Here is a 23,910-nt window from a genome sequence, read left to right on the forward strand (position 1 = left end):
TTTGTATACGGAGGGGTCGTGGTCAAGCAGGCGTGTGCTATAATTAGATTGGTATGCTCAAAAGTTTTCTTCTGTTGTCCATTATTTCTCATAATGCCTCGTAAGAAACCAAACTCTTGAAGGATGTATTTAGGCAATTAGTATCTGTATAATATATGATAAAGATCTATATTCAAAAACAGAAGCTGATAACAAACCAACTTAAGTTTTAGACTAAATCTGGCCAATTAGTTTGTATATCTTTCCTCTGCCAATGACAATATTTCCAAGGGAAGCTAATCATGCTTTGCGTGACCTAACTGTTGTGTAATAAGATTTATTTGAAGACTAGTTAGTGAAACTAGTTAGAAATATTAAACTCGCACAGCAGATATGCCATTGTTATTTTAGTCATTTATCACAATAAAGTTTTATATTTTTAGATCATTTGACATTAAACAAACTGTTCATTTGTTTTGACTAGATGGTTTGATTCATTGTTTGTAGACAAAGACAAATATGTTAAACACAAGTTGTGCAGTTTAATAGCAATTCGTTATGAAGATTTGTCAAATCAGACAACCAATTAAATTTAACTTGATGTTTATGAATTAAAGTATTAAAAGTTTAAAACAGAAAAAAGTAGTGCAAATACTCTTTATGCACTTCAAAGTTTGACATTTTGTAAATAACCTTTTAAAAACTCCACATAGTCTTTAGTGAGCAGAAATTACTCACTTTTTTTTTCTCGGGTTAGGTGCAGACAAACTAGGAGATGAGTTTTAGACATTTTCCAGAGCTTTCAGAATTAAACAACCTCCAGAAACTGCAAACGCATCCAGCCTTAGATTAAAACTGATATCACTCTTACACGATCGAATGTGTTGACGTTTATTGCAACATCTCATCCAGGTGTAAGTAACCTATAAGTTGTAATGTGTAAAAGAATGTGTATGTTAGCGACAGAACTGTAAATAGATGAGTTTTATGAGACGTAGATCAAAAGAGAGTTTAACTGTAGTGTGAAATTAATGATGAAAGATGTTTCAGCATCGTAGGATGTTTTGACTTGCCATCAGGTAATGACCGGAGCTCAGTGACTCAACCAGCTGGAATGAACAGCTGCGACTGTTCTTTATACTTGAGCTTTCTTTATACATGTTCCTTGTCTTAATTGTGCATGATTCATTGGTGTACTTGAACCCAAAGGAAAAAAACATCTTCAGTATTTTTCTTCAAAATAAATGTACTTGCTCCGCCTCTGAAATGGCTTTCCTTTTCAGATGACGCTAGCAAGTCAGTCCCATCCTTTTAAGACTACCTGTCCTACAGAAACCACTTTTCCACATTAAGTCCCTCCCTACCTACTGTTTTCATGGAAGTAAAATGGTTCTAAAATGGATTCCTCATGCATTTCCACACTTACTTTTCACTTCTTGTTGAGTTACGAGGATTGGACGTTCTTCTAGTTCTGTTTGGTTGTAGACCCAACCAACATGACGTTCTTTTCTTGAAGAAACTCAACAGAGGATGTTGAATTTAGGATGTCTTTAAAAAAACATCACTCTTTCCACAGATGAATTCCATTGGTTAGAATGGTCTGTATAATATCAAGGACCATTTCAGATGTACTTTGAGACCCAGAAGACTATTTCACACACATGCCTTGCACCATGATAATGTCTGTCAAAATGCTGTACTGTGTTTTTTCATTGCGTTCAGACATCTCTTTCCACTGTGGTAATGTCGGTTTGCTTCAGCATCTGGTTCAGTATATTTCCTTATGGAACTTTTAACATAATGGAAGATTTTATGTTGTGCCAGAGAGCTTAAGCACTCAGCAGTGGCATGTGTGTAGTCAGCGGTTTTGTGTTTCTTTCCTTTTAGCTGGGTACCTCAAAATCACCCTCGAGGCATTTAGATTAACAATTCCGTTTTGGGTCATCCACTGTTAAAGGGGTCATATGATGCGATTCAAATTTTTCCTTTCTCTTTGGAGTGTTACAAGCTCTTGGTGCATAAAGAAGATCTGTAAAGTTGCAAAGACTAAAGTCTCAAATCCAAAGAGATATTCTTTATAAAGCTTATGAGTCAACCATGCCTACCTAAAACACCTTGTTCTAACACGCCCCCACATGTCTACGTCACGATGTGGGAAGATTTGCATAACGCTGCCCAAATGTTCACGCAAAGAAAGAATGGCGTAACTTTTATTCTTGCTGTAGTATTGTTGTTGCCGCCGCCGCCATGTCATGAAGGCGCTGTGTGTTTCGTTGTGAAAGCGAAACTACTTTGTCTGGCCTTCCAAAAGAGGACGATATCGCTTCGTCATGCCTAGAGCTGATCTGTGCTGGTTGTTGAGGAAATACATCAACTTCGTGCTGTTGATCGCTGGATCGGCTTTCACCATGGACGAAGCGGAATCCAGTCCGGGGTCGTCACATGTGGTTGCCGCAAGCCCGCCCCAATCACAGCACACCTCGCTTTTCAGACCGATGAGCTTTGTAAAAATCGATGCGTTTCAGAAAGGCGGGGCATAGAGGAGAAACAATAATGTACAGTATGTGGAAAATAATGTGTTTTTTGAACCTTAAACCACATAAACACATTACACCAAATACACAAAATAATGTTCTTTTTAGCAACATCATATGACCCCTTTAACAAACCTTGGTGTAAATTAAATAATGATTTAATCGGTGCAACCAGTGTGTCCGAAAATTTACTTGGAGTCTGAGGATTGCAGCTTTACTGATTTCTCTTGTCAAGTTTTTAAACGATCCAGTGTTGGCCTCTGAACAAGCCCAGAGACTCTGGTTGTCCTGTCTGGTGTTTTAATAACTGTTGACAGAGATCGGTGGGGAGTATAACATGTCGCTCCAGGATCAGACAATAGAGGTACAGAGTTCAAATAATGGTTGGGTTGTGTAACAGATGCTAAATTAATGGCTTAGTTCAAGGAAGCCTTGAAGCCTTTGGTCAGACCTCTGTCACGTTTACCGAAAATAGTGGTGTCTTTTAAATAACTGTTAAATGTTTTAGGTTAACACGTTGACAGAAAATGCTTCATGAAGTTATTTACAATATTTATGGGGGGTGAGGGTTGAAAGTCTTGGCAAATGCTTTAATTATATGCTAGTTTTCCCAAACAGATTTGAAATCTTTCATGTAAAAAGTAAGCAAAAATATTTGTTTGTACAGATGAAGATTTGTAAAAGCATACAACCAACAACAACAAAAAGTTTTGCATAAGAGCCAATTTATAACTATATATTTGAACAAAATGAGTTTAATCTGTGCCAACAGTGTGCAAGAAATAAACTGGAAAGAATACAGTCATTGTGACTAAATACAAATTACATAACTCATTGATTGACCTGAATCAATGTGTACGTGTAAAAATAAACATTTGCAAAAATGTAAATGTCTCGCTCTAAGAACATAACAGTGTTTTAGTCTTCACAAGGCCGTAAGAAACATCACATTTCAAGATACTCTTTTAGAGAAAGTCTCAGTGTTTACCAGAGGAAACATCAAGTTAATGGTGTAACTGACAGCATTTCCCAACGGTGTAATGTGGGAATTGGGAAAAAATTCTGGAAAGTTCTGATGTCCAATGGGAAAGTCTGATGGGTTTGTCTAAGGGATTTGTGATGTCTTTGTTGGTTGATTGTGGGAACATGGTGTCAATTATCATATGTTTTTAATTACCTAGTTGAAATGCAGACAAATGAGCCGAGTTAAATTTAAGAGCAGTTTTATTAGATGTCGTAATTACTTATTAAAACATTCTGAGTATCTGTACATGTTTTAATATGTAATTAAGGGACGCGGTAAGTAAGGGTATAATTTCTAACTGTATTTAGTGGTTTCTGCAAAAGACAGAGAGATGGAAATATTTTTCTTCTTTTATTTTATTATTTACTGTCAGTATTAAATGGTTCTGTGTATTCAATCTTCTCTTTTGTGGTTTAGAGTCCTGAAGGCATGACTGTTAAAGGTCTTTAACTCAACTAATTATTAAAAAACACTTGGTGTATTAAAGGAATAGTTCACCTAAAATGTCTGTGGAATATTCTGGATTCTTTTTCAGTATAATTGGGTTAGATCTATTCAGTCCATCAGTTGATCTAATTTACAAAACTGATCTGAATGATCCATTAATGAATTAGGTTGATCCAGTTTTCAAGTTACTGCCTCAATGATTCAGTCACAACAGTTAACAGCTCACTGCAGTGAAAAATTATCAATGAATAATGAATTTGGGGGTCTTTACCTTACATAAAAGTATCATATTACTTCAGAAGACTTTTGAATGTACATGTATGCATTTCGCAGATGCTTTTATCCATGGCCACTTATGAAAGAGGAACAAAAGCAATTCGTCAAAGAGTATGTACCGATTTTGAGAGCTTTATGTTGCTTTTTGGTGATTTTGGAGACTAAAAGCCCTTGTCCTTGTTCACTTTGACTGTATTTGAATATTTAATTATGTAGTTGCAAGGACAATCTTGAAAAATTCTAATTTTGTGTCACAAGAAAGAAAGTCAAAACCCTTGACATGGAGGGGAATAAATCATAACGTTTTGAGTCATTTATTCCTGTAAGACATCAAAGCTATGTGCAGACAGTCTCAGACTGTGACTTCAGTGTATTCTTGCCTTGTTATGGAGCAAATTCCACTTACAATTACGCAAATCTCTAATATGTAAATTTCTCCACATATTTTGTTCGTATGTGTTTCGTTATCAGCCGGTGTTTTGGAACCAGGTTGCTGTGGGTCAGATGGAATCTGTCGGGATTTTGATCCCTTTAACAAACAAGTGGTTTGTTTGGCAGGAGAAGTACCCAGACGTGGTCAGCCTTCCAGAGGGATGTCGATCCGAGCTCATGATTATAAGAAGTCCTCAACTTCCAGGGTAGGTTGCATCAGCTAAGAAAGTGAAATGGAAACCGCGGTTCATAACTTCTGCTGTTTTCCATCTGTTGATGGCACATGAAACATTTATTATGTCAAGTGACGGCAAGTTCCTGTATCTTTTTATGGTGGCCACGACTGATATATCCAGATTACATGCTTGAAATATAGAAAGAGTCAATGGCTGTATGTCTCAGGATCTCCATGACCATATTCTGGAAGATCGATGTGTCCATGGAAGGAGTGGTAAAGCCATCGCTTGAGCTCCTGCTGAAAATGGCAGACCAGGGTAAGATTAACTGGGTGATGAGTGAAAAATACATTATGTAAGGGATAATATTGCATCAGGGTTAACCATCTTATCCTGCTTATTAGATAGATTAAAAGTCTTCAAAGGCCATTTTTACTAGACTCATAAACTAGCCAGTTTTTGATTAGCATGATGCCATCAATTAGCTACTCTATCTTGCATTGGTGGAATAAAAAAGAAACATGAAAATAGTCATGGGAATGGTTTAAATATCATGGAAGTCCTAAGAGGCCATGGAATTATTTTTTCTTTTTTGTTTTCTCCTGATAGGTTATTATCTGAAAGTTACACAACTGAAGCACTAGGTGGCAGTAAATATAACTGATGGGGTATAACTTTGTTGAGATCAAAAGAAAATTAAATCATGATCACAAGATAACTTTCGTTATGTTGATATCACAAGAAAATTCCGAAAGTGAAGTTGTGATAATGAGAAAACAACTTTTGTTAATTTGAGATGATGAGAATATTAAAAAAAATAATTGATCACGCTGAAAACTTTCGTTATGTCAAGATCACGAGAAAATTAAGTTGTGACGAGAAAACAACTTTCGTTATGTCAAGATCACGGGAAAATTAAGTTGTGACGAGAAAACAACTTTCGTTGTCAAGATCACGGGAAAATTAGGTTGTGACGAGAAAACAACTTTCGTTGTCAAGATCACGGGAAAATTAGGTTGTGACGAGAAAACAACTTTCGTTATGTCAAGATCACGAGAAAATTAAGTTGTGACGATAAAACAACTTTCGTTGTCAAGATCACGGGAAAATTAGGTTGTGACGAGAAAACAACTTTCGTTGTCAAGATCACGGGAAAATTAAGTTGTGACGAGAAAACAACTTTCGTTATGTCAAGATCACGGGAAATTTAAGTTGTGATGAGAAAACAACTTTCATTGTTAAGATCATGAGAAAATTAAGTTGTGACGAGAAAACAGCTTTCGTTATGTCAAGATCACGGGAAAATTAAGTTGTGACGAGAAAACAACTTTCGCTATGTCAAGATCACGAGAAAATTAAGTTGTGACAAGAAAACTTTCATTATGTCAAGATCACGAGAAAATTAAGTTGTGACGAGAAAACTTTCATTATGTCAAGATCACGAAAAAATTAAGTTGTGACGAGAAAACAACTTTTGTTGTCAAGATCACGGGAAAATTAAGTTGTGACGAGAAAACAACTTTCGTTATGTCAAGATCACGGGAAAATTAAGTTGTGACGAGAAAACAACTTTCGTTATGTCAAGATCACGGGAAAATTCAGTTGTGACGAGAAAACAACTTTCGTTATGTCAAGATCACGGGAAAATTAAGTTGTGACGAGAAAACTTTCATTATGTCAAGATCACGAGAAAATTAAGTTGTGACGAGAAAACAACTTTCGTTATGTCAAGATCACGGGAAAATTAAGTTGTGACGAGAAAACAACTTTCGTTGTCAAGATCACGGGAAAATTAAGTTGTGATTGAGAAAACTTTTATGTCAACACGTTATGTGATCACAAGAAAAAAGCTATTATGTCGAGATGAGAATTTTTTTTTAAGAAATTGTGATTACGAGAAAACTTTCGTTATGTTGAGATCACTAGAAAATTAAGTAATAATCATGAAAACAGCTATTATGTCGATCACAAGAAAATTAAGTCATGATCACGAGAAAACAAGAATGAAAAATAATCCATGGCCTCATAAGGCTTCCGTAAAATATAAAATTTACCAATCAGAATCAAGTATTTCAAAATTGTACACTTGTATAATTCATAATAGTGACTTAGAATGTGGTACAATGATCTAAAATGTTTTATTTTGTTTTCAGCTCGGGAGTTCGACGGATTATTTTCAGAGCCTCCTGCGGGTTCTTGGGGTGGAAGCATCTATCGAGGGCTTGATAAGAACTGTGTTTGTGAGAAGTCAAAAATTAAGCCAAAGTTCACGCTGTGGGAGCTTCATATCTAATCGTTTATTCGATATAAACACCTGTACAATCACCCGTTAGGAACTACATATTGATGCCACCTGTACGTCTCAATCATTTTTACATATGATATGCCCACACTGTATGGAAATATACATCATTAGACAAGAGCTAGAAAAATAAATAATTTTAAATACAAAATGTTTGACAGCAAAATCCACTTTGTATTTTCAAATAGTTACATTTTAACATTAGATTCCATCACAGAAATTATTATCTTCCTTTCTTTTCTTGCTTAATAACAGAATTAATGTCCATTCCTACCTACATAGTGATTATAGATCTTTATTTCATTAGAATAACACAATGTCACCACCTCAGACTCATAATATCTCTGGTTCAAAAGGGGAAAGATGTTGTTAAAACTAAGGCAAATACAGCAATGTCTGTTGTGGAGAAACTGCACTTTTCAATCAGTTACTTCGTAACACATCAAAACATGACAGTCAAACAAACGCCAAACGAAAGCGTTTTCGCTCACAGGTAAGGCGTATTAATACTTCTCTTGACACCAGTTCACATTAAGACAAAGGGGAGTGTGAACACAGTTTGGCAATGTTGAATGTTCATCCATGTAAAATGCAAACACTGTTCGCCTGATGGGAACTGCATTGACGACTTTGAGTTAAGCAAGCCGAAGCAGTTTGCATCACGCTAAAAGAGGTAAACAGAAGCGTGAGCATCACTCACGCCACAGTACATTGTAACAGTTATATTCCCCATAACAGAGAAAAGCGACCATGAGGTGCCATCTTTAGTGTTAGTTACACCGTAAAATCTGCGCAAACCGTCAACTGTGGTTGTTTTTACGATCAAAGATGTCAAACTCGCAACTTGTGTAACATTAAATCAACTCTACCACTTCTGTGGCCTATACTGCTTCTCTGAAAAAAAAAAAACACTGTTGGAAAAACTGCTGGATCATCCTTTTTATTGTGCTAAAAAAACTGGCGTACGGTCCATCTTTGGTCGACTTATGAAATATGTCTGGCTCTGCAACCAATTACGGCCATTAAAACTAAAGCCAAACGTAACCGTAGTAGCGTTCAAGCTGCTGGGGATGGATTCCTCTGGTTGTTTTCTGCTCTGAGACAACTACGCATATCAGTGTCAAACTCTGAGACAAAGCCATCGATGACGGACAGACACAGACGATTTTTCATTTTACAGCAATTTTTCTGGGAAAAACAGTGGTGTTTTATTTTTGAGATGATGGACTAGCTTTAAAGTAGTAGTTCAACCAAAAATGTACACTCCATCATGTCTGTACTAATGTTTTCCAAATGTTTTACCAAACTTTTGAAGAATCGTTACGTAACTTTTGCCATACAACAACCGTTGTGACCAAAGGCTGTAAAGCTCCAAATAAAGCACCATAGGACTTGTGCACTGAATTTCATGTCTTCTAAAGTCAAACAAATTTCAGTCGTTATTTTTAGTCGTTCTTTCACAATACCTGGTCAGAATGAACTGACGAGCTGCGTAACGATTCTATCAAACGGGTTTGCGATGACATGAGGGTTAGTAAACAATGGACTTTTTTTTTATTTTTTATTGTGAACTACTCTTTAATAAGACACTTTGATTTGTATACAGCGGTTACGCCAGCCGAGCGTACGTTACAAAAATACAATTTCAATAGCGAGTAATATCATTAGGCTTATCTTCTAATTGATAAAATCTATCTTACGGGTAGTGACGGTGTTATCGCGACCTCATTCGCTAGCATGCAACAGGTCTGTGCTTGTCAGTATAACTCCCGCTACTGTAGCTCGCCGAGGGTCAGAGGTTTGAGGAGCTCTAGGGATGAAGCCGCGCTAAAAACTCAAGTACTTGTCTGTTTTTGAATTCCAAACTGCCTGTACAGCAACTGCAGACACGGCCAAGCTGATGCACGGTAAAACATTCATTGGGGAAAATTGCTGTAAGCCACTTTTGGCACTTGGAAACCACAGTAGCGCTGCTGCGTGCGAGAAACACCCAACAGCACTGCACAAAAACACACACACACACACCCTCCATGTCCTCCCTTTTTACAGCCAATGACTGACTCGTTCAGGTATTCTGTGCTTTAGGAGACCAGCCCCAATGAGAACCCTCAAAAAGAAAAACATCAGGTCGCTCTGGCAACAACTGCGAATGCCAAGTTCACGGGAGGGCAAACAACTAGACAGACTAGCAAACAGAAAAAACTAAATTGTATCACTATTTCAGCTTCACTTCTAGGCATTTCCCAAGCAGCACTTGTAGAGGTGTCTCATACAGCATGGAAGAGCAGCGTGCACTCCTGCCTTTCCTTATATAGGCTGGAGGGGGGCAGAGCTTGCGTGCTCCGCAGGTAGTAGTTGACGATTTTTGTGTCCAGCTTGTACTGGTGAGGGATGCCTTCATACGGTTTGGGGTCCAGATCCAGGATGGAGACTGAATACGTGAAACGAGGCTTCTCCAAATTCAACTGGTGTCTGGAAACGAAGCGAACGAAAAGTAAAATGATGGCAAATGTCAAGGAAGATAAATCAACCAGTGATTTTAAAGGGCGAAAACTGACTTACTCCTCATCTTCCTCACAAGGTGCAAACGTGATCATGACTGAGCAGTCTTTGGCAGTCATCGCAACTCTATACTGATGAACCTAGAAGGTAACATCTGAGAGTTAATCTTAATCTTTAACTTTTTTGGGGGGGGGGATTCTTAATTGCCACCAAAATATATACAAAAATGTAAACTTCTCAGCATCACGTTCACGGTCTTACCTTCCCAACAGCATATTCTACAGATCCGTCATCTTCTGAAGGACAGTTTTTCACCGTGTCCATGAAACTCTCATTATAAGGCCCATCTATCTGCAGTCGGTTTCTGAAGATACAAACAAGTGTTGATTGGATGTTAAAGTGCCTTTAGGCAAGTTTATTCATAAAGATGATGTGGCTTTGCATGGAAATCACTTAGGACCATGTGGCACGGGACCACCATGTGGCCGCAGTGCCCCGTGACTTGACTTGAACTACTTATATTCACAAATGTGTCTTTTGCACCACCTAGTGTCTGTTCAGTCTTTCAGGGAAAGTAACAATTCTTACTATTATAGAATGAAGTATATAATAACTGGTTAGGATTCATCAACTGTTCTGAATTTTTATACAATGCTTTCAGTACATGTGAACACTGCATAGATCTGAAGTATTTGCCCAATATAAACTTTACTCAGCAGGAACAAAACGTTCTTGCACTGGCGTATTGATCTGATAGATTAGTAAATTAGCACTCAATATCCCCGATTAAAAATTCACCTTTCTCTCGGGAACTCTTCTAGATACTGCTCCACGCGTTTGTACAGAGGGTAGATTCCTTCAATATCCAGGTTATCCAGCATCTGGACTTGGAGGATTTTTGCGAGGACACTGTCTTTAGGGAGGCCGTGGTTACCTGTGAACACATGGAAATGAGTGTTCTACTGGTCTTGCGTAACAGATTTATGACTACCGGAATTTCTATGCCGCAATAATCTGACCTTTTATACACCTCTTAATGTGTCATTTGAAATGCAGTTTATTTTCTTAAACTGTGTCAAGCACTTTTGCTCCAGTTCACTCCTACGCATATATCGTGACTCATCAGTGAAGTGATTTTCATTGCACTTGTTTAGCAATATTTTGAAGGACATAAAACCATGTTTTCCCACTGACGGCCATCCAAAGTCACTGGTAAAGTCCTCACCGTTGCGGAGCAGGTCTCTTGGGAAGGGACTGGCTTCACAGTGCGGCCTGCTCTCAGACAGGTGCACCTTCCTGGGCTCTCCCGAGCGATTCGAGTCCCCGCCGCTGAGCAGAGCGGAGCAGATCACCTGAATGAACTCGTTCAGGACAGCTTTGCCAGGCTGGTGGCCGTTATAGAGGCTGTTACTATGAGGGAAATAAGGCCGAAGGTGCTGAATAAGATCGTTCAATTCGGGTTGCTGCTTGGCATCGTCCTTACAGCTAAATATCAACTCTCCGCCCTGAAGAAAAAAAAAAATGCGAGAAACAACAAATTAATGCTACTTTTCTATTTATCAACCATTCCTAATGGATTAAACCAATATTTGTGTAGTAGCTAGAGTTTGAATATTTGATTTTCTTTTTCCCCAGCTGGTTTGCTGGTCTTTGGTGGTTTAAGCTAATCACAAATCCAGGTTAAGTTGGTGGTCAGCAAAGCTAGTTTCCAGCTTAAAAACTAGCCAAAATCCCTCTAAAAGCAGCCTGAATGGGCTAGGAGACTAGTTAAGACCAGTAAACCAGTTTAAACTGTTTATTATTAAAGGGGTCATATGATGCGATTTCAATTTTTCCTTTCTCTTTGGAGTGTTACAAGCTCTTGGTGTATAAAGAAGATCTGTAAAGTTGCAAAGACTAAAGTCTCAAATCCAAAGAGATATTCTTTATAAAATTTAAGAGTCAGCCACACCTACCTAAAACGGCTCGTTCTAATGGTGCGTTCACACCAGACGCGAAGCGAATATGCGCATCGCGCCACTCGCTCTAGATTACTCGCGGCATGCTTTTGCGAGAAACAACAAATTAATGCTACTTTTCTATTTATCAACCATTCCTAATGGATTAAACCAATATTTGTGTAGTAGCTAGAGTTTGAATATTTGATTTTCTTTTTCCCCAGCTGGTTTGCTGGTCTTTGGTGGTTTAAGCTAATCACAAATCCAGGTAAAGTTGGTGGTCAGCAAAGCTAGTTTCCAGCTTAAAAACTAGCCAAAATCCCTCTAAAAGCAGCCTGAATGGGCTAGGAGACTAGTTAAGACCAGTAAACCAGTTTAAACTGTTTATTATTAAAGGGGTCATATGATGCGATTTCAATTTTTCCTTTCTCTTTGGAGTGTTACAAGCTCTTGGTGTATAAAGAAGATCTGTAAAGTTGCAAAGACTAAAGTCTCAAATCCAAAGAGATATTCTTTATAAAATTTAAGAGTCAGCCACACCTACCTAAAACGGCTCGTTCTAATGGTGCGTTCACACCAGACGCGAAGCGAATATGCGCATCGCGCCACTCGCTCTAGATTACTCGCGGCATGCTTTTCGTGTCACTCGCGCGAATAAAAACAGCGTGATCAGCCATGGTGGAGATAACTACAATCGCTGTTTTGTACCCGTTGTCAAAATGTCCCAAATACAATGGAAAGCCAAACGCCGACGTGTCTGGGTTCACAGCACCATCCAGAGAATAACGTTAGGATCCTGTATTAATGTGTGTGTTACATTTTACTACTGTATATATACACTGATATTACTATTATTTTTATTATTGATAGCAGCATCTCCGTAGCCATGCTAATAAAATACAACTACCACTACAACTGATTTTAATTGTTTTCTATGCTCCAGACCTATATAATAACAGACGGCTACAATAATGCTCTCTTCTATTGTCTGATTCAAACAGACATGCCTATAAGCTCTTCGCTGATGCGTCGGCGTCAGGCGAATTTTCCGCTCGAGTTGAAATTTTTGAACTTGCGCGAAAGACGTGATTGAGGCGAATATCTTGCGTTCGCGGCAAACGCGTCGCGCATTTCGCGTCATTCGCCTCTATTTGCGTCTTTGCATTGACTTTGTATGTAATCTACTTGTGCGAATAATTAAATTTGCATTTGGTGTGAACACACTGTAACACGCCCCCACATATCTACGTCACTATGTGGGAAGATTTGCATAACGCCGCACAAATGTTCACGCAAAGAAAGGTGGCGTAACTTTTATTCTCGCTGTAGTATTGTTGCTGCCGCCGCCGCCACCATGTTTTGAATGCGCTGTGTTTCGTTGTGAGAGCGAAACTACTTTTTTTGGCTTTCCAAAAATGGACATGACTAGTAATCAGTGGTTAAGTTGTGTTTACAACACTGTTCCAGAACACTTCAACCCAAATATTCAGATGTGTGCCCATGTTTTGAATGCGCTGTGTTTCGTTGTGAGAGCGAAACTACTTTTTTTTGGCTTTCCAAAAATGGACATGACTAGTAATCAGTGGTTAAGTTGTGTTTACAACACTGTTCCAGAACACTTCAACCCAAATATTCAGATGTGTGCTGCGTATTTTATGGAGGACTGTTTCCTGATCCTGTGAGAGTAGACTACAATGTTCTGACTCAAAGACTGCAAGTACGTTTTTTATATTTAAAGAGTTTTATATTTTATATATTTAAAGCAAGTTTTTTGGGCAGTGTATGATAAATGATAAATAAGTGAATGAATGATAAAAACACTGACAGCCAATCAGAATCCACTCAACTTTAAAAAAAAAAAAAAAAAAATCAAACATACAAGGCAGTAGACGTCAAAACTGCAAAATGTTATCGACGCTAATATAGTTATCGTTCTTGGTGTGAATGAATTAAAACAGAAGACCAACTGCGAATCAGTATGCATGGCATCATCACTGTCAGTTACATTTCGAATGCTGAACATTCTATCAACGGAAGTCGAGGGGAGATTTTCAAACTTTAATCTGAAGTGTAAAGTTCCAAAAATCTAAATTTGTTTAGAGACGTTGAACGATTCGGGACTGAATTAATTACAGAAATTCATATTTACCTTAAAGATTTTCAAGTTGTTTTGTGGTTCCTCTAACAGATTCTTCAATGCAACATACATTCGCTGTTTGCTCCTGGAATACAAGATATTGAATAAGATTTAGGTGTGTAAAATTAGTTCACTTTTGGTATTAAACTCTATGCATCGCATTTTGATTTCGACATTATTCGAGATTATCTGGATCACCCCATCTGAATCTTGTTTTTTAGCACTTCTGTGACTCAAGCAGCAGTACAAAACCTTCATGCATTATAGATTGTAGGGCTGGTCTCACAGTGAAAAGGCGAGTCACAACTTTTGCGAAAATGTTGATCATGCTCCTTTTTCAAGTGGCAAATTCTTGGCTTTAACACAGGCCAGTGACGCATCCAGCTTGGTGAATGTCTTTGCCGCAGTCAGTTAGGTTTGTTAACAATACTGGCTAAAGGTCGTACCATCAGCGAAAGATATAAATCCAGCTGTTTTCCTGCATTGAGTAACTGAAGCAGTAACTCACCCTGAGAAGAGATCCAGAGGGCAATATTTGCTCAATCGCTTCCACTTCCCATTGGCTAACTGTAAAGAACAAAACATGTCGCTTCATGATGAAACTTTGGGATTGAAACTGATTCTTGTATTTTCAGCAACATAAGCTCATCTTCTGTAGCCGAGCCTCACAAAGAATTGATTATATGATAACGTAGAGTACAAACAGATGGCACGATGTTTACACTACACTGCACCATCCTCTTTTTTTGTGTTAAAGCAGAAGTTAGCTTTAATAAATCTGGTTTAAAAGTTTGGCAACGACTAGATTTTCAATTGGTACTTGCCTTGTAATGCTGATGCATGCAGAATCTGCAAACTTTGCGCTTGCATTCCTTGGTTATGTGCCTTGAAAAGGGTAGAAATCCACATTTTGGCTAGGGGGGGAAAGGAAAAATATGTAATTGTATCTTTGTATCTTGAGTTACACAATGAAGTGTTGTGAATAAGCTTTATATAAAGAAGTTTAGTTGTTTTTATGAAGACAAACAAGCCTTTCAGATCAGATTCACACCACCTCCCTCTGTTTGTTTGACTGACCATGTGATTAAATTCCACACAAATAGATTCAACGAGTCATTCAGTTACTGTGGTCTACTTCCCCAAGAACAGACATTCATACTAACGAGTTCTGCGTGAAGGAAAGATCACAACACCGTCACGCAACATCAAATCCGGTCTACAAAAGTGACTGCATCTCACATAAACATGTTTAGATGAACAACAGACCGCATTTTTTTAGGGGATGAATCTCTAGAAAAAAAAATTTATTTTTGCATAACGAAAATTAAGCCCATCTACGACATTTTTCCTATAAATTGTCATTACCATAATGGACAAGTACATTTTACTTTTGAGGTTTAGTAATATCTATTCATCTCAATGTTGAAATTACTGTAATACAAGGATTTTGCAATCAAAATACAACAAATACTATCATAACACCGTTGGTTTTGGGGGGGCATTACAATGTCACTGCAAAAAAACTTAATTGAAGCAAAAAAAGAATCATTCGTACCAGGTCGTTCTTGTTGGACCTTTAGCGACAGCTGTCTCACAAAGTCCAGTGGTAGTTTAACAACCTCCTGTGAACATTCAAGCCATTATTTTCATCTCATTCTCTGGGTCACGGCTTGTGTTAAAGCAATACAATGTAATATTGTACATAAACGTCTTAAACTGACTTACTCCACTGTGAACGTATTTCTCCCCCAGTAAAGGCTTCATGACATATTTACTATAATCCACGATGTTGGGGATGTGTCGAAAAGCTTGTTCTGCGGTCTGGCAGAAAAGAGGTAGGAAAATGAGCTGACACTACGCTGTATGTCAATGCAAACAGACCAAGACCAAACAATTGAAGCATATTTGCATTTACACTGTTGCAGATACTCTTCATAGCAAGAGACACAAATAACTTACAATACAGTGCAAGAAAACACACACAGAAATATTGTTTAACCTTAAACATTGTGGAAATTGTTGACAAAACTATGCTAAAATTGAAAGTGACTATTTACGTCAACAGAACATGATAGAACAATCATTTGTGCATCAATACTTGAGTTACATTGATAGAAATATGGCAAATCATACAATGGTGAGTCAAACACAATCCATTTTTCCAAGTATTGCAAATATTTATCCATCTGTAGACTTAATGAATGTCTTTCTCTCCATGTTTTGAATATTGGTCACAATATGTATCCAATAAATCTTTGTTGGAGGTTTAGCCTGTAGCCATTTTCATGTTATAGTTCTCTAGCTGGCTTCTAAGGCTACATTTACACGACAACGATGTAGCCAAAAATGGAAAATGTTTTTCCCTTGCAATTTTAAAATGTTTCATGTATACACGACAACGTTTTCAAAACGATTCAAGTTTACACATATCCACGAAAACCAAGTAGATATAACTGCAGACTGGAGATCTCCAAAATGGGGCGTGAACTCCAAAAGTGGGCAGAACCTCCAAAATGGGGCGGGGTCTCCTCGCGCAAAGACTTTCACCATTGGCTCTGGCTCCAGTCAATTGTTATTGACTTACATTTCAAAATAAAACTTTATCAATTATAGATTGTTTCTAGTTCATCTAAAATAAAATATGTTATATAAGTAAATATTCTCCGTGAGAGCAGAGCCCAAAGCTTGTGGCCAGTGGTGTTCGGACTGGAGTTTGAACCTCTGCTTAACGATATAAACGGGAATCACCCACGAGCTATCACGCGAGCCGTCCCAGCACAGTGCAGCGCAGGGGAAAGATTTCTATCGCTTTGTTCCAAGCAACGGGGGCGTCCCGGGGCTCGAAATTCGCAGGATAGGAGGGGGTAGTGATGCTGGGTGTAACTAAAAAGGTGCCACTGTCCGGTGAGGTCCGGTTGGGGAGTTATGGAACGATCTCATAATCTTATTAACTGCTTATCTCCTGAACTGCAACTTTCTTTACCACGCTATTCAGTGCCTATCCCGCCGTGCAGTCAATTTCACTGGTTAAGGTTAGGGTCAGGTGTGACGTAGGTTTAGGGGTTAGCACGGAACAATCTCATAATCTTATTAACTGTTTATCTCCTGAACTGCAACTTTCTTTACCACGCTATTCAGCGCCAATCCGCCGTGCAGTCAATTTCACTGGTTAAGTTTAGGGTCAGATGTGACGTAGGTTTAGGGGTTAGCATTTTTGTAGCATAGTGTAGGAAATCAACCTTTAATTGACAACCAATAAAATTTTTAGAATCAGCTGTAAACGGCCAAAAACGCTGTATTACATATGTCAGGCCAGTAGTTGGCGCTGTAACTTTGTTAGTAAACAGTAGGGAAGTGAAGATTATATGACGTATATGCGTCTCCGCAGTTGGTAGTAATATTGATGAGGTAAATCCACACTTTGCTGAAGAAGCGTTAGCAAACTCTTAAGCAGCAACAACAGTACCATGTACTCTGCCAATGTTGTGTATGTTTGTTCGCACTTGCCTTTAAAATCGACACGTACTGCGCATGTCTACATACCTAACACGTACTACGCACGCGCATGACGTCACCGTTTTTTTTTAAAGATTCACGTTTTGGGTGTTTACACGGAAACGATAACGGTGGCGTTTTAAAAAAAAACGTGGCATGAAACCCGTTTTCAAAAATATGCGTTTTCAGTCCCCAAAACGCCATTGTCGTGTAAACGAACAGACAAAACGCATAAAAAGTTAACCGTTTTTGGCTGAAAACATTGTCGAGTAAACGGCCCCTAATAGTATGGTATCTTTCATAGTGTAAGAAAAGGTAACACAGTGCAAAAGTTAATATAGTGCATATCGGAGAAATTTGGGAAGTAATAATGTTCAGTGGTGTTGATTTGGGGAAGTTTTACCTGTCGTGTATGTGCAGAGTCTTCGGAGGGAAACTTCAGCAGACGAAGAACTTTACAGTGCTGTAATAGGAAGTGATGCGTTTAAAAACAGAAATCACACGAGTCATTTCACACAGACTTTGAAAGCTGTATGTATCCTTGTCTTATTTTAGTTTAAAAGGGAATTCTTTGAAATGGGTTTGCCTGTGTGTTCAACAAATATCCACTCAGCTGTAAACTGAATACACATTTCATTTTTCCCAGAATGCTCTTAAGATATAAAAAGGTTCACAAATGTAAAGGTGACAATCATGTGTCTGGCGGTTTGTTTTATGAACTAATGCAACCGATGGCCCCTTAAAGGCTAATGCAGTTTCTAAACGCTTACAAAGCCTACTTCTGCCTCACAAAATGTTAAACAAAAAAGGATGAAACTCATAATTCACATCAAATATATCAAGAAAATAAATTATTGTACACATTTTTAGAACAATCACGTGTGATTTCTTTAAATCTAAAAAAAAAAAAAAACTTAATTCTCATCCAGGATTGTTTTATTTTTAAATCAATTTTTAATATTTATCTTTCATTTGAGTAACTTTGTGTTTTTGTAATTTTTTGTAGTTTTTGTAAAATGTCTATATAGTTTCTATTAATTTTGACTCCAGTTTTAGTTATTTTAGCACTTACATTTTAATTAAAAAAACATTAGAAATGTTAGCTAGCAACAAGCTGAATATTTCCATATATTATTATTTTTTGAGTTTAAGTTTATTTCAAATAGCAAAAGTTTTTTTTATTGTTTTAATTAACTATAATAACCCAACTATAATACAACAATGAAAACCATCCTGTCCAGACAATTATTTTTGTAATAATAAAACGTATTAATTAAAAATTGTTAAATACACTCTAAAAAATGCTGGGTTGTTTCAACCCAACTTTGGGTCAAATATGGACTAACCCAACCGTTGGGTTCAATTTTTACATTACATTTTTAACCCAAAAGTTGGATTAGTCCATATTTGACCCAAAGTTGGGTTGAAACAACCCAGCATTTTTTAGAGTGTACAATTAGACATTAGAAAATATTACTTATGGCAATTAAAAAATTGCAAGAATTTCTTGTAATATTTTGTGAAATTCACCCCATTCATATGTCAGTGTGCATCCGAAATGCCTTTACAAATGGTTTTATAAGATACCTAACTCATTCAGACTGATTTGATCAAGACGATGTGGTCCAGCTCGTACTCTAAGAATGTAAATCAGACCAGGCAACAAGACAAAAATCCACACAAGAGTGTGGGAGCATGAAAGAATGTCAGTAAACAGCAAACAGAGACGGACAAGCCCTTGCAGGACTCTAAAACTGGTTGGAAAACTGCATCAAAGCTTCACCCATTTTCCCCAAACCCAGTTTTGACACAATAACATCAGCATATTGGCCAGTGTTGTCTCAGGCAGCTTCCTGTGATTGAACACACAATTCCGTGTTGTAGTCTGTAATATAAATCCAGCGTGTTTATGACTCCAAACGTTTTTCCGGCAGCTTGTTCTGAGTTTATTTCTCGTGTGATGGTACAGATGATCCCAAATTAACTGGAAAATCAGACAAAGGTTAATCTGTTTGGGTATCCTTGGTCTTAAGAAAACAGGACCTTGATATTGCCATCCTAGTGACAAAAGGAGTCAACTACATGATACAACGAACTGATAAATGAATCATTTACATATAGTTTCCATTACTTAGAATTGCTAAGACATAAATTATGACTCCGATCTTATATGCAATAGATTTCACTTAGAATTTCTCTCATTTGTCGAAATATAGGAGAGTTTCAGACAAGAGTGCTTAGACCAAGTTCTAGCAAAGTAATACCTTAAAGGGGTCATATGATGTGATTTCAAGTTTTCCTTTCTCTTTGGAGTGTTACAAGCTGATATGTGCATAGATAAGATCCCTGAAGTTGTAACGACTAAAGTCTCAAAACCAAAGAGATATTCTTTATCAAAGTTAAGACTCTGCCACGCCCCCCTAAAACGTTTAATTCCCGCCCACATGTAGAAATCAAACATTCAAGCTGTTTATTCATTTTCATTCATTCAACGAAAAACTAAAATTAAAGCTGAATTCTCGTTTCTCGTTTTTTGGGGGAGAAAAAGGAAAAAGTAGCCGTTTTCTCATTTTTCTACTTTCAATATTAAATCAAAAAACGAATGATCGAATGATACACGGATTCTTTCAGGCTCTGTCTTTACATTTATTTTGAAAGATGAAGCTGGCGATTATGGTAAGGGGCGTTACATTTTCGACGAGTGCTTGCGATGTTCGGCCAATCACAATGCACTGGGTCAGCTGACCAATCAGAGCAGACTGCGCTTGTCGGAAGGAGGGACTTCGTAGAAAACGAAGCGTTTGAGAGAGGCGGGGCATAGAGGACCTACAATAATGTACAGTATTTGAAAAATAATGTGTTTTTTGAACATTAAAGCATGTCAACATATTCTGTTACACCACATACACAAAATAATGATCTTTAAAAAAGCAGCATATGACCCCTTTAAAACAATATTACATTGTTAAAAATTCATAGGCCAAAATCTGTTTTGTCTCCAATTGTACTTTTTCCCAAAGAAAGTGATGAACATCTAAATTCCCATCCATCATAGTGGTCTAAAAACGGTCTAAACCCGCATTATCTTTCACCCAATGAAGGGGGAGCTGTTAAAGGTTTCCAGTCTGAACTTTGAAGCCCAGAGGGGGAAGATGTTAAGTGTACAATCTTATCTCCAATAGAAACCCAATTTTAGATGCTCAGAACCATCCAGAAACTTAAACATCTCCATTCAAATGGCTCTCAGCGTTACTTATCCTATATATGCCACTGAAACAGTTTAATAAACTTTCGAGCACATAAAGTGGGTGTGGCATGAGTAACACACATGTTGTACATTGACTTTATCAATGAATCCTGGTTTAGCCTGCTAGGTGGCTATTAGCTTTAAAGCCCTGACAACACCCTTTTAAGACAAGGAAAAGGTCTATTTCCGTCTACTGATGGTATAAAGCGACCAAACTATGTGTTTAGGTCCTTTCCAAGTAGTTTGGTTTGATTTCCTGTTGACTGACTCCGATTTGATTGAGTTAATATGAATCTTGGCTAAGCTAAAAGCTAGTAACTATTGAACACTAACCTGCAAATGAGACACGACCAGGCTCTTGTTGCCCTCCCCGTGATATTTCCAGTCGTTTTCGTCCATTTTATCCAGTTCCATAACCCAGAAGAACCGTAAGCTGATGGGGGTTTTGGCGCAGATTTGATACTCCGGGCGAGAAGATCGGGGTCAGGCGTAAAACTTCTGGAGGATCCGCGTCTGACACACCGACGGGTGTAGCGCCAATTCCGCTTTCGCGAGGACACGCCTCCTCTGCGCTCTCATTGGCCAGGCGCAGGGATTGCGGTTTCTCATTGGCCAGATTTCTTTGCCATTGTTAAATTCGTCCGCTGATTGGATGTTGAAAGTGACAATCAAATGGTCGTCCTCTACTGAAGGCATGATATCATGAACGCATGATTGCTTTTTCCTTTCCCTTTTCTGTCCGCTTGCACATGATTGCTCAAGAGAAAAAGATTTAAGTATAATTATAGTAGATTGAAATATAATTGTATTAATCCAAAAATAAAATTATATATGTAAATGTACATTCAATTTATTTTTACCTGAATACTTTTCAAAATGTATACCTTTTATGAAAAATTATAGACTATATCTATAAAATTATGTCATGAACACATGATTGCTGTTTTTCTTTCCTTTTGTTTTCGCAGGCACGCGATTTGCTCAGAAAAACTTTATTTTTGGATTCATAAGTTATAAATAATTAATGCAGATCAATAAATATGTATTTTTACCTGAATACATTTTAAATTGTGTACCTTGTGCGTATTAGTATAATTATTGTATATAATTTGCATTTAAAGAACTTTAAAATAATATTTTTTTATAGGTTGGGATTGTAGGGGTTTTCTGTACTGGCAAACAATTAGAAAATGCTTAAATTAGGTCAAAATCCAAAACTAAAGCAACAATATGTGAGAGACATTTTTAGAGCCAGAAGCTTGTTGTATTTGGTAGACAATAAAACCTTTTTAAATAATTAAGTGACTACTAAAGTAATACATTTATGACTATGCATGATTTCAAATGTTTATGTAAATGTAGGGAGACTAAGAAAATGAAATGGCAAAATTAAAAACATCTCATTTAAGATCATCCATAAAAAAGTATTGCCAGGCAAAAAGTAAGTTCTAATATTGATGCATTTTACTTTGTGATTCACATCCAGAAATTTCATCGTTCTGGACTTTTTTTTCATTCAGTTAAGAACATGTGAGTTATAGACGTAATGTTTGACGTCTATGTCATTGTAATTAATATTCATTTATTACCTTTATTAATAATAATAATATACCTTTATTTGACCCTCTAACTCTAACACTTTCTATTCTATTTTAATTCTACTTTATATTTCTTTTTTTATTAAAAAAAACAAACACTAGCTTTCTATTTTTTCTATTCTATCTACTTGTTTTTCTTTGTGTGTGTATAATATTTATATATATACACCTTGCTACGTGTACTGCGTTAGGCTAACCGAGACTTGTCATTTGCACTTACATATTGTTGCTCTTTTGTTAGTTTTGACTGCTTTTATTGTCCTCATTTGTAAGTCACTTTGGATAAAAGCGTCTGCTAAATGTAAATGTATTATTTAATGTAAATCCCACATACATAAAACTTTAGGAAAACTAAATTCCTTTTTATAGACTTTAAGATGCTAAATTTGTAGCTTGTCTAACTATAGTAAAGTGCTTGCTTGTAAAGTATTAAAAATGAAGATAACACATAGTAAGTATAAAGAGCCCTTTGTATGGCTTATGTTTTGATTAAATCGGTGTATCAAATAAAGTTACACGGAAGAACCACAAAAGGCCTTTTTTTAAGAAATTCATAGAAAACCTTTAATAGAAATGTAAAAAACATTCAACAGGACTGTACAGGGAGCTTAAAACACCATTAATCAAAATACATCTGTTTTCACCATGAGGTCAATAAGATTTCACCTTTGATTAAAACAAAATCTGTCTTAAAAAACAAGGTTTAAAAAGAAATCAAACGTGAGCAGTGCCTGATTTACTGTGCCCAGCCAATTACACAAAATCGCTCTTCAGCTGGAGCAGGTCATCATGCTGAAGGATTTGGACGGACTCGACCGTCCCATTCTCAGTTCATCTTTGCAGCTGTCCGCCTGGTTTGTGTCCGACGGAGGCACGGACTCGTAGAGGACGCATATGGACCCGTCCTCTCCGATCCGGTAGGACACTTCATAAGGGTCGACCCACATGGTGAGTTCGCTTGGCAGCAGTGAAAAGAGTTGCTCTTTTGTGAGTCCGATCGTACAGGCCGCTTTGCCTATCAAAGGGTCCATCTTGTGGTTGATCCGAATGCACCTGTAACCCGAACCTCGGTAGGGTGCGTTTGGGAACCAATGGTGCTGATAATGATCTGCAATAAAAAAAAACATAAGTTAGGCTTTGGTGCAATGAAACATGGACTTGGTGTTTGCAATTCTTTGCTAAAATTTCTGGTGCTTTGTTAAGCCACAAAATGGTTCAAGTTTCAGTGAATGGACTTTGGTGCTGCAATAAACCTTCATCTGCTCTGTTCAAAACAATGTTCAATTTCATCACAAAGCACAAATTTTGGACCACGATGTGGTTGAATTTACTTCTGAACAATGGCAAGATCACATCCAACCCTTTCTTACCCCCCAAAGACTCTTCCAAAGAGAACCTGAATTGTTGCAGCTGTTCTTCTGAAAGCAGCCCTGTTCCTCTCAACAGACGTGTGACAAAGTTAGCAGCAGTAGAGACTTCGGTTTTCATCGTGAGGTTTTCGCATGAGCTGAAAGGGGAAACGCAAGGAAACCGTGAAATGCAACCAAAAGGGAGAACAAACGAGTTTTTTTTCAGATCAATTAGCTCAAGTACAGCGGAACTCAACAGGCCTGGTCTTTGGCACGTTCCTTTGTTCAAAATAACACGAAAAACCGCCACGTAAACGCCACTGACCTGTTCCAGTGATTCAGAGTAGGGACACAAAGAGTTTCTACAGCTGTTGCGAGTGCCTTTATCGACGCAGTAGTGAAAATGGCCAAATAAATCTGTGTTTTCGACCAAGAACTTCCTCCTTCGGCGGTGGCTCGAGCTAGTACGTGCAGC

General features: G+C 37.6%; 3 protein-coding genes across 3 annotated transcripts in view; 1 reads left to right on the forward strand and 2 right to left on the reverse strand.

Annotated features, from left to right (window-relative positions):
- LOC107586978 (centromere protein P-like) overlaps nt 1–7,161 on the forward strand; it is a 66,062-nt gene extending 58,901 nt beyond the window's left edge. Inside the window, exons 5-7 of the mRNA XM_016274561.1 lie at nt 4,819–4,898; nt 5,095–5,186; nt 7,022–7,161. Of these exons, the coding sequence (XP_016130047.1) occupies nt 4,819–4,898; nt 5,095–5,186; nt 7,022–7,161 (312 nt within the window). The remainder of the gene's footprint in view (nt 1–4,818; nt 4,899–5,094; nt 5,187–7,021) is intronic.
- Nucleotides 7,151–21,021, reverse strand: LOC107586979 (inositol-pentakisphosphate 2-kinase). The gene is made up of 13 exons (XM_016274562.1): nt 20,822–21,021; nt 17,645–17,704; nt 15,472–15,567; nt 15,302–15,368; nt 14,910–14,914; nt 14,571–14,660; nt 14,255–14,313; nt 13,759–13,831; nt 10,898–11,177; nt 10,471–10,606; nt 9,934–10,036; nt 9,733–9,812; nt 7,151–9,642 (listed from the first exon to the last, which is right to left on the reverse strand). Exons 1-13 carry the CDS (start codon nt 20,900–20,902, stop codon nt 9,438–9,440), a joined length of 1,335 nt encoding a protein of 444 aa, XP_016130048.1. The 5' UTR covers nt 20,903–21,021; the 3' UTR covers nt 7,151–9,437.
- Nucleotides 21,022–22,623: 1,602 nt separating this feature from the next.
- Nucleotides 22,624–23,907, reverse strand: LOC107586924 (protein BTG1-like). Its single transcript, XM_016274480.1, has 3 exons — nt 23,761–23,907; nt 23,457–23,593; nt 22,624–23,194 (listed from the first exon to the last, which is right to left on the reverse strand). Exons 2-3 carry the CDS (start codon nt 23,572–23,574, stop codon nt 22,857–22,859), a joined length of 456 nt encoding a protein of 151 aa, XP_016129966.1. The 5' UTR covers nt 23,575–23,593; nt 23,761–23,907; the 3' UTR covers nt 22,624–22,856.
- Nucleotides 23,908–23,910: the final 3 nt, after the last annotated feature.

Source organism: Sinocyclocheilus grahami, unplaced genomic scaffold (genome assembly GCF_001515645.1).
Source record: "Sinocyclocheilus grahami isolate Dianchi unplaced genomic scaffold, SAMN03320097.WGS_v1.1 scaffold87.1, whole genome shotgun sequence".
Taxonomy (NCBI): Eukaryota; Metazoa; Chordata; class Actinopteri; order Cypriniformes; family Cyprinidae; genus Sinocyclocheilus; species Sinocyclocheilus grahami.